Source organism: Pongo abelii, chromosome 10 (assembly GCF_028885655.2).
Source record: "Pongo abelii isolate AG06213 chromosome 10, NHGRI_mPonAbe1-v2.0_pri, whole genome shotgun sequence".
Taxonomy (NCBI): Eukaryota; Metazoa; Chordata; class Mammalia; order Primates; family Hominidae; genus Pongo; species Pongo abelii.
Window position 1 is genome coordinate 76,391,721 of NC_071995.2, and position 11,855 is coordinate 76,403,575.

An 11,855-nucleotide genomic window follows, 5' to 3' on the forward strand; every position below is an offset into this window, starting at 1 on the left:
TATTTTAGAGCCATGGTCTTGCTAGGTTGCTCAGGCTGAAATTGTTTTTTCCTTTTTTTCACATAATTTTTGACAAGTAGCTTTTGCTTGTAAGTTTCCTGTTTTTAGTATACTTCATTGTTGGAAGCCCTTTAATGTCACTTGCAGGATCCTTTACTATTTTGGAGGGAGTACTCTAAATTCTAAGAGAGTCAGTTGGTCTTTTGATCTATGACAGATTGGTTTCACAGCATCTTTGCTCTTCCTCTCATGTGCCTTCTATCTTGAGGCCCTGCAACCAAGGCCCTTCTGTTTTTTCCTAACTAAAAAATGAAAATGTATCACTAAAAGAAATCCCTATTTCTCCAACAAAATACATGTCATTTTTCCATAAGTATTGCTATTTCCTTAAGTTTGATTTGAAATTCTAGAATTATAAAACTCTTTAAAATTTGTGTAACATAATCACCCAATTTATTGAGGAAGAATCTCATCTCCTTTTCAATAACTCAGCCAAGACATCTCTATTTCTGGTTTTTACAACTACTACTAGAATTAAGATATAGTTTATATTTTTCACACTCGATCATCTACAATACTGTGTTGTCTTTATTTTACTATCTAAAAAAATTGTCCATTTATTTTTCCCTCTTTTACTCCCTTTTACTATCATGCTCTCTTTATCTATTGAATGGCATGGAAGTATTTGGAACTAAAATGATAGTTCTGATGAACTATCAGATGAACAGATCAGATAGTTCTGATGAACATGATGAATTTTATGAGGATACTCTGAAGCCTCAGAGATAAAGATCCTAAATAATGCTATTGATTGGTTCTACTCTAGATTTAAATAATCAAATTTAACACTTTTAAGGGTATGAGCCAATCTACCCCAAGCAAGTGCCTCCAATAAAATAAAAGCTTATACAAATGTTTTTATTTTTCAAGTATAACATATTGTGTTTCAGAATTCTTCTAAAACTACTATAAGATATACATTGGATCTTTCAATGTTGATTATTTATACCAAAAAAATCATTTTATGAAAATTTTAGAACTCATAATTTTGAAGTTAATATTTGGATACATTATTTGTTCTCCAGCTATGGTTTTGGTTTTAATAAACCATTATCTAAGTATTTATAAATAAATTTCTCCTCATTTAATATTTGCTTACTAATAGAAAGCAAAGGAATCTTTGTAAAAACCTTGAAATTATAATAGCTAAAATGCTTAGCATCCTTAGGTCTTATTTCAAAAAGTGCATGGGTTCTTTTTTCATATTTAAATTAATATTATTTATAGAACATTATTTGGAGAATTATAATTCTATAAAGTTTCCATTTGGGCAAAAGTATAATCACTTAAGGATTAGTTTCTGAAACTAAAACTGAGAGATATTTCAAAATTATTTTTGAAGAGGGATAAAAATGTCTCATTTCTTGCTATGCTTCAGGTTGTTTAGTAGTAGGTTAGTGTGAAAGATGAATCAACTGTGATTTAGGGCTTGTTGGGGGAGGGGAATCCAGCACATGGGAAGGGAAAAATTGGAAAATCCTTTTGTGGGTAGACAGTTTTCATTGCTATTGAAGACTATGCTGGGCCAGAAAAGTCTATCAGCTGAAAATATTTCTAGGGGAGCAAGAAGCAAAGGAATCGTATCTGTCATGATCCATTCCCATGGATCTACTGGCAACAAAGGATCTTGGATTGGAGAAAGAAGTGGAGAAACAAAGCCTGGTAGCAAAAATGACACTCTTAAGTTTAGAGTAATAAAATAATCTCTTCAGATGAAGGCTGATTTTTTTGGTGCAAAACCTTATGGGGAATGCACTCTGCCAGATGTTCTAGTTGGAAAAGATGTTGGTGATACAATGGATTTTGATTTTTATTCTGGTGGATTGTTTCTTAAAAAGTCAGCAATCAATTCATCTCATTCTGAATATTTAGATTTCTCATTGTTCAATTATTTTTCTACAATATGTGTTTCACTCGGAAATATAGTGTTTGGCCCATTTAACTTTTCATTGGTCTCTTCCAATTTTGCTGTCCTAGATGGTTCTTTAAAAACCTAGAATTAATTGATTCTAGACTTACATTAAAACAAACGAATAAACATAATTAAGCTTTCCAAGAATTATACATGTTTTTCTTCAATTGGTTTAAGTTGTGTAGCATGGTATATATTACATCTATAAAGTAAGTTTATAACTGAGAGGAAACTTTTGCTCTAAAACAAGATAACTATTTGTTTAAAAAGTATAATGATTGTTACCTCTGTTATCATCTCCTAAGGAAATGCACAGATATCAGTACCTAGACTCCCTTTTGTTTTAGGTAAGTCCAACTTCTCCAGAAGAAACTCAAAAGAAAACTCTAAGGCAGTCCATGAAGTTTTTATCGTGTTAATGTCCACCATTTTCCCTTTTGTCTTTACTGAACCAAAACAAACTATACAAAACAGCCATCTCACAACAAACCAAAGTATGTCATCTGAGACCAAATAGGCACCTGCTAACCAGGATTGTCCTTGGTAAAGCAAGTCAAATGGGGAGGGAAAGTAATTTAAGGAATAAGTGTCCCTATGTTACTGCCCCCTTCTCTTAATTTTCACTTTTTTCTGTGCCCTTGTAATATTATACTTTTTTTTTTTTTTACAATGTCTCATTTTTCTCTTCAGGGTGCCTTTCCTAGTTTGGGTTCAGCTTTGCTTGCAGCTTAAAAATGTTTAACATCTCTTGGATTTATCTGATTCTTCTGTTCCACTGCCAGTGCTTTAAGCAGGCTATATCAGCTCTTCCTTATTGGGCAAATTGCACAATAAGGGTTCTTGCAAAGTTGATAATTCAGTTTCCTATTTTTTATCCTCTTTTACTAGTGGCCTGAAACACAAACATCTAAAAAGAGTTTTTACAGAAAGCAATGGGATTAAAGAGCAATTTGATCACAGGAAAGTTGTTATCAGAGAAAGTTTTCTTACTCTAAAAGACAGTTTGAGTACAGTGAATTAGGCAGAAAAAATAAGTTACTTTTATTTATTTCCATCTTTCCAAGATACACTTTAGTAGAGAACTCTACTTAACATCAAGCATATATTTTTAAATCTTCCATAATTGAAGCTTTTATTTTTCAACCTTTAGTTTTCTCTTGGCTTGTCAAATTACTAGTAAAAGTAAATGTGGGCAGTCATTTCTATGTTTATTTATAATAAACCTCCCGTATATTCTCCCCCAAAGGTTGACATCTATTCCAAATATTCAGCTTTATTTTGTCTAGCCTTCAAGTTTAAAGTGAGCTATGTAGACAGATACATGTTTTAAATCTGGAAAACTGTATACAGATACTTAGTTCTCTTGAAAGTCCCTTAAGAACTCAATATGTCAAAAAATCACATCCAACTAGTAGTCCCCTTTTTTGCTGAATAGAAATGCGTTTTATATATGCTAAATGCGTGGTCAACTTTTAGATGTATGGGAAACGCACACCATGGGAAGATCCTTCAAAGTGGGTGCTTGACTCATATCCATGGAGCTCAGCGTCTCTGCCTCAGGAGAGCCCAGCCTTACTTCAGCTGCGACCAGAAGATGTTGGGTATGAAAGCTGCACATCCACTAAGGAAGCCACAACCTCAAAGCACATTCCACAAACTGACACAGAAGGAGATCCCCTGGTAAGAATCAGATGTTCGTTTCTTCCTATGTAATCTTGACTACAGTGTATAGTCATTAATACTTAGTTATTTCTAGCAAAGACATTTGTATCCTAAGCAATATTTGGAACAGTTTTAACCCTATTATCTTTGGCCTGCTTTCCATGGATGAAAATCTTAAAGTGAAAACCAAACTTGTATGCTTAAAAAGAAATCAAGAAATGCTACAATGAGAACAAACTCCTAGACTATATTTTTTCTCTTATTATGCATTAAATTGTGTATATAATTAAATAAATATAATTTTCTATATTATGACTCTATTCAATAGGCATTTAAGAGACAACTCAATTTTTTTCTTAAATAGAAAAATGAAAAATTATGGTATAATGTACTCATGGAGAACTAAAAAATATTTTGCCTATATCAACTAATCTGACTAATTTTATAGAATGGGTCTTCTCTTGCCTACTGTAGCGAAGGGTAAACTGACTTGGAAGTCAAATGGAAGTTATGGTTTATTTACTTTCTAAAATAGTGGAATAATTGAAATAAAAGTCTGTAAAACTCCAACGTATGAATATTCTGAAAATATTAAGTATGTAGTATTATTAGGAGAAAACACTTTTTATATATCTATTTTTATTTTTACAGATTACTTTCAATATATTGGTATCAAATGTGAAGTGTTATTAACTCACCATTCTATAAGTATAGAGCTTATTGGACTTTTACAACCAATACAGAAAGAAAAGATACTGAAATAAAAATTCATTATGTTGCTTAAATTGAACAAACACAAAACATAAATAATTAAAAATCATAACCTCTGACTATACCTAAGGATATAAAATTACTTGATATTTTAAGGAATACCCTTACACCAACAACCTTGACACACACACATCCTCATCATCATCTCAGCTGAACATTTTGGGAGTTTCTTGTGGAAAATCTGATAAACTTTCAAGATCCTTTCCCCAGCAAAATGCATACACACTGAAAATTTGGCATACAATTTTAAGAGTTTCATAAAATCACTGAAGTATATACATAGACCTACTTAGATTCCAGGGATTTCCTGCTGATTTCTGATCTAGGTGATATATTCCTTAAGAGCCCAGACTTATATTTTTATAACATGGTACCTGGCCTTTTAGATGATCCATAGTTAGGAATCAACAGTGGTGATGAAATTGGTTTGGATCCAGCATAATTGTGAGCATATACTAAATAATTGCTGATAGAATGATTAACAGAGTAAATATAAGCTTTAGAATATGAGTATGGATTATTTAATCTGAATTCCTCAAAAATTCCAGTCCTACCTCTGCAGTTTTTATATAATATATCTGTTTTATAAGGAGAGGTGTTTATAAGATTTGTTCTCAGTTTTAGTCTGCAGAGTATGAAACCCTTAGGAAATGCCCACAACTTTCCCAATTCTCATAGTCCAGGTCAGCTCACCCCATAAAGCACTTTTTTTCCTGGTTCTGAATGCACTTGTCTTCTAGTAGAGGAAACAAATTCAAGGTTTTCCATTCTGGCATGAGAAATGGGGTAAAAAATTTCCTGGTTCCTAAGCTGCTGCTCTATTAAACATCTTAAGAAACAGGGAGTTATGAGGTCTTACATGCTAAATGGTAAAAGACATCGTCTAAAACTAAATATTTGGCAGGCTTTCTCTGGTTTTAAAAAAATAAATATTTCTATCTGTTTTTCCTTCTTTCTTACTTTCTTCTCTTTCTTTCTTTCTTTCTTTCTTTTTTTTTTTTTTGAGACGGAGTTTCATTCTCGTTGCCCAGGCTATAGGGCAATGGCACGATCTCGGCTCACCACAACCTCCGCCTCCCGAATTCAAGCAATTCTCCTGCCTCAGCCTCCAGAGTATCTGGGATTACAGTCATGCACCACCATGCCTGGCTAATTTTGTATTTTTAATAGAGACAGGCTTTCTCTATGTTGGTCAGACTGGTGACGATCTATCTGTTTTTATTTCTGTATATTTTTGTAATTACTAGCATGAAGCCGACATATATTTTCAGTCCATTCTAAATCAGAAATCCTACAAAATATCCACTATTTAGTGTCAAGAAACATCCACTATTTAGTGTCAGAAATCCCCATAGCAATGAGTATGGAGAAGAAACAGGGAAGAAGAGAGGAGAGAGACTTTTTGAATCTGAATGAGGATGCAAGTTTTTGGTATATCTCACATTATGTTAAAAATACAACATGTATTCACCATTAACTACAAAGATAATGTTAATAAGTATGTCCTTAATGCTAAGACCTGGTGATCAGGAGATAACTACAGTATCATTTCTGATCTCAAGAAGCTTAAAATCCAGTAGTGAAGAGAGACTTCTACCTATATGAACTGCAGTAACATAATAGAGGCACATATTAGGTAAAACTGTGAGTTCATTGAGGAAGCAGTTAGAATAAAGCTTTACAGAGGAGATACTTGAGCTGGATCTTGAATGATTAATAGGAGTTCACCATATGGTTGCAGGGAGAACATCCAAAATTAAAGAAATAGAATGTGAAACATTAGAGGACAATATAATAGAAATGAGTTTAGGGAACTATACACCAGTTGGTGGTAGGAATTAAAACTATGGAAGTATACAATTGCTAGATCATGCTAAGCCTTTTTTTATCATTGCAGGAAGTTAAAACGTTATCACAGAGACAGTGGAGAACCATCAAAGTGTTTGAGCCATGATTTACCTAGTTAGATCTGCAGTTTCTAAAGATCACTTTAATAACAGAGTAGAGAGAGGACAGATTGAAGGAGATAGGATGGAACCTGGAAACTTAGCAGATTTGAAAGTACCAGTGACGATAAGGACTTGATCAAGGTGTTAGAAATGATAAACATTAAATTTATGACTATAGATGTCCTATTCCATTTAGTGTTGCTATAACAGACTATTTGAGGCTGGGCAATTTGTAAAGAAAAGAGATTTATTTGGCTCATCGTTCTGGTGGTTGAAAAGTCTAGGATTGGGCAGCTGCATCTGGTGAGAGCCTCATGCTGCATGAACTTAGGGTGGAAAGTGGAAGAGGAGTGGGAGTGTGCAGAGAGGTCACGTAGTGAGAGAAGAAGCAAGTCTCTTTAATTACCTGCTCTCGCACATGAACTAATCTATTCCCTCCAGAGTGAGAACTCACTGACCCGTAACCAGAATGTCATTAATCTGTTCATGAGGAATCCACCCCCATGATTCAACACCTCCCACTAGGACTCATATCCCAACACTGCCACAATGGGGATAAAATTTCGACAAGAGTTTCGGAAGTGATATATCACATGCAAACCATAGCAGTGAGTGTGGGGAAGAAGTGGGGAAGAAGAGAGGAAAAATATTAATACTTTTTGGAGAATTGTGATGTATCACGATAATGACTAAATCATACATAATCTTCTCTTGTAAACGCCCTTGATTTGAATGCACAAAATAATACTAGGCAAAGGCAAAGTAAATCCCACGTATACATTTATTATGAATCTGAGATGTGGAATGTATTACAATGGAACATATTTACTATATGACACCATTTTAAAAAATTAAGACTTTAATAACAATACTATTACACAGTGAAACTTTTACAACATCCAGCATTCAAGTGATTTCAAACATTTGTGCCTAAGATACAACTGTATCTTTTTTAAAAGATATCATTTATCATTTCTACTCTTACTAAATCACTAGGGTGCTCAAAACTCAGTTTTATTTTACAGATCAGTTTCACCCAAATGCTTGAACATACAGGCAGCTGCTAATGAGTGACAGATTGATAAAAGAAATGGGAGAAGGAATATGAATGGACATGAAAGTAGGAAGGTGGGAGTGTGGGTGAGAGAGAAAGAGAGAGGAGAGTGGGAGAGAAAAAAACTATGTTGAAGGAGACATTTGACTTTTTGGCGTACTGGGTTTAAAAAGTTATCACCAACTACTTTTATTTCATAACCTTATGTAGCTTATTTAATAAATTAAGAGAGTCAGATTGAAAATTAGGTTAAAACATATTTTCCTGAGACTATTAAATGACTTCAAATTGTGCTGTAACTGTAGTCTCTTTGTCAGAAAGGAATTCTTGCTGAAATTGGTGATTACCAGTTTATCATTTATTTCACAAGCATTTATCAAGCACACTTTTTGTACTGAGCACACAAGCATGCATAGCTTAACATATGACCAAGGAATCGTATTTTAGATTTCTCCTTTCTATTTCTGTAAGTTGGAAAAAAAAAAAACCTTTTGATTATAGAATAATAAAATTAGTATGCATTAGGTAATATAAAAATGGTTACAATTTATCAAAACCCTTGATATGAAAACAAGTCCACTACCCTCATAAAGACATGTGCCAATTTTTCTGTGCTTTCTAAAATCATTGAACCACTTATTCACAATTTGCCTTTAAACAGTCTTTTTTTCCGGAAAAAAAAAAAAAGTCCATCTCTAACAGTGGAGCTCCAGATCTATCAAAATTCAAGCAATGTGACTGCTCTTTATTTTATAATACATGGAAATGCTAGCTGCCTTTCTCCCCAGGTGCTTTCATGCATATGTCCCTTTTACTAAAACAAACATTACCATTCTCCTATAAGGCTGGGAAACTTGAGACAGCCGCTATTGTTCCAGATGATGGTTTTTGTTTTCAGTGATATATCAATCATATTTTAGCCAGAAATTCAACAACACAAACTTGACAGTAATTCTTTCCTTCTCCCTCTTCAAACACTCATGGTCTGCTTCATTCAGTCACCTCCTCCCGGGGTCAGCTCCTAAACAGCAGATGGTGTGCTTGCGTGCAGCAGCTGGCTTCATTCCTCTCCATCCCCTCCTTCTCTCAAGGGACGGTGCGTGTGTGCCTCTGTGTGCGTCTGTGTGTGTATGAACATTCACAACTTTCAGTTGCCATTCAATGCTTTCTGCTTCTCCCAGCCAAAAAGCTGGGAAGCTTGGCGTACTTTCCAGCAACGAACCCAGATGTCCAGCTGTGATACAGTTTCCTTTCTAGTGTCCCTGCTGGAGCAGTATTCATTCACAACCCCAAATAAAAGAGTTATCTAGAGGCCCTATTTTGTCCTTATGGTTTGGTGTTGTAGTCATGTTTGGGAGAAACAGCGTAGAAGCCAGGGGCAGCGAGTAAAAATCTAAAATTATTTTCCCGTGTCACTTGGATGGGATAAGATAGCTCTTCGGTGTGGCTCAGGGCCTTGTTTTTTATGGGCTGGCTTACTCAATGCATCATCGCCTACATCGATGTCTTTTTTCTTTCTTCAGATGAATATGCTAATGAAACTCCAAGAAGCAGCCAATTACTCGAGCACACAAAGCTGTGACAGCGAAAGCACCAGCCACCATGAAGACATTTTGGATTCATCTCTTGAATCTACCCTCTAGAGGGTGAAAAAAGTTAGCGGAAAAGACTTTGCTTTTAAAAAAATGTTTCAAGAGAAAGGTATTTTCACTAAACCACTGCCAGTATAAAAGCACCCTGTCAAGGGCCCTGACCCAGAGTTGTGGTCTCCAAGGAGGCAGCAGAACTAAGTCTGAACCGCCAAGATGCTAAATTGCAATGGAAGCTTAACTTTAGTTTATTTCTAAGCATTTTTTATATCTGTGGAGTAATAGAAGGCTTCATTACTCAACTGGAAAGGACCCTAATGACAGGGCAACTGAATAGATTGCACATGGCATAGCCAAACTGGACTTTCTTTGTTTCCTCTTTAAAAGTTTACAATGCAGACCATTTTTTGTCCCTTCCTTTTGTTTCCTCTGAGGGGCTGTTCTCCCCAGGCAGGGTCCATCTTTCTGATCCGTCCAGCCTCCTTTGTGCCACACAGTGCTGGTCACAGGGCTTCAGTAGTGTTTGTGTTGTGCGCTCACCCCATTCCAGAACAAATCCAAGAGGCCAGTCCTCCATAAGCACAAATGGAATTGTGCAACCACCAGAAAAACACTACTGTGGCAAACTGGAGAAGTGCCAATTTAATTCTAACTGCCATGTTCTCATGATGTGCTCCACCAACTTTTTAGTATATGAGTCACTGGTTTTATAAGGTTGTTTTTACCACAGTGGTCTTTTTAAACCACCTGCCCACTCCCTTAACAAGAGTTTTATACCAATTATTAGTCAACACTGATAAAAGGCTTTTTTAGGGCTTTATTTGTTTGAGCCTTTTCAGTGAAAGAAGGAACATTTCCTATGGTGCTGTCTCACTGCCTTAAAACAGATTTCTATGACAGTTTAACAGTTGGTTTAAATCCTAAACCATTGGTAATTTCCACTGTCTTTTCATTTACAACCAAGCAACACCAGTTAACACAGTAGCCTCATCTCTATATATCTTTCTCTTTTTTTTTTTTTGAAGAAATGGATAGGAGAAAGATCAGTATTTTTAGCCTTGTGAATAGATCGCTTTGCCTATCCTCCAAAATATTAAAATAACCCAGAAATGCTCTTTGACCGTCACTTAAAACCTAAGACATGTGGCGAAATTCCATCCAGTTCTAAGTGAAAGAGTTTCATAAGGCAGGAGATTTTGAATTATTATCCAGCAGGGCTGGAAGCACTAGATGCAGCATGAGCACAACTATTTGGCTTTCCTTCCCTATTGTTTTTGTTTTTTTAATTAGTTTTGACGCATGTTGTTTTGATTGCTATTGTTGTACATGAGAAATTCAGCATTAAAGAACACTGAAGCGGTAAGGTCACTGTGGAAGAGGAAGCGTTTATACTGTAAAAGAAGGTTAGATTTGCACAGTCTACTGGGTAGGTATTGTAAATAATTTTTAAAACTTGCACAAATTGAAACAAACACAAACAAAATTGTATTTTATCCTGTTGGTGTTGAGGTGTTTCACTTGCTGAGATTTCCTGTACATTGCAAACAAATACAGAATGCAAATCCTCAAAGCTGTATTATCTGGTGTGTTTGTCCTGTATTTACAGTTGTTATGACTATGCAGGAGCTATCAGTGCTAGAGTGAGCATGCTTCAAAACTGTACATGAAGCCAATATATTTTTGGATAAGTAAAACTGTCTGAAAGTACATCTGTCATGGCAGGCTTTAAAGAGAGTGCATGAAAACTGATCAGTCATTGGAGAAGTTACCACCACACACAAAGGACAGGTTTTAAGTTTATGAAACCCAAGGGCTAGGCCATGGTATAGACTTCTTCTATGAGTGTGTGAAAATGTGTTACTTTTAGGACGTGTAATTGGTGCTACTCTCTGTGACCACCAATGGGTCAGTTGCTATAGAACAACAACACCACCACGAAACATCTGTGCAGTTTTCAGAGTGTCACAAAGTCAATATAGGTCCTTACACGGTGCTATTGCCCTAAGGGAAATCTGAACTGAATTTATGCACATAGAATTGTCACCCTGACTTTGAAGCCTCAAACATGGATCAAATCTGTTGTGAAACATCAATATATGTAGCTGGATGAGTGACTAGTTGCCCTTGTATAATATGTGATCTAAGAAAATTGCTAATCTTTCCCTGCCATTTTGAGAAACACAGTCCAAACATGAGCATAAACAGAATTTCCTGCAATACATCCCAGTAGGTCCACCTAGTTTACAACTTAAACTAGTTTGTGAAACATTTGTCTGTATACATTTTATATTTTGTACATTTTGATGTAACATATCATGTAAATAGGCAGAAACAGTGAAATAAATCATCTGAAAAGTTTTGTAGTCTTTGTAAAGCCCCAACAATAAGTACTTGGTGTCAATGGACTTAACTGGATGATGTATTTTCTATTGGTTTATTGTTCCTCTAGCTTGTAAACCAGCTTGCATATATTTTTTTGCAAATGTGTACCCTGTATCTGTCTAAATTATTACTTTGCCATTAAAGTGGAATTATTTATTGACAACATGGTGTGATTTCTATGTATGGAAAAAATGAATAATTTTGCATCAAGAAGTGTCAAGCTTTAAAATGTTGCTTGCACTATTAATATGCCATCAATAGGACTGTATGCAAATTTCTATTTTATAAACATAAAAAGGGCTTCAGCTTTCAAGTAAATAAAGGTAATCAGTTTATCTTTTTCGATGATAGTTATTTAGTGAATATTTTAGAAAACTCTGAATAGTTTTCCTAAATAGCCGATGATAAAATAAGAATATACAATAAAATGTTGAGATTCACTGAGTTAAATTAACTCAATAAATGTTTCTTTGTTT

At 35.0% G+C, this 11,855-nt stretch overlaps 1 protein-coding gene across 12 annotated transcripts in view; it reads left to right on the top strand.

Moving 5' to 3' along the window:
* NAV3 (neuron navigator 3) overlaps positions 1-11,542 on the top strand; it is a 924,032-nt gene extending 912,490 nt beyond the window's left edge. For all 12 annotated transcript variants that reach the window (XM_024256848.3, XM_063712200.1, XM_024256849.3 and 9 more), the window contains 2 exons: positions 3,449-3,652; positions 8,932-11,542. In XM_024256848.3, coding sequence (XP_024112616.2) covers positions 3,449-3,652; positions 8,932-9,051 — 324 coding nt within the window. In that variant the 3' untranslated portion in view covers positions 9,052-11,542. The remainder of the gene's footprint in view (positions 1-3,448; positions 3,653-8,931) is intronic.
* Positions 11,543-11,855: the final 313 nt, after the last annotated feature.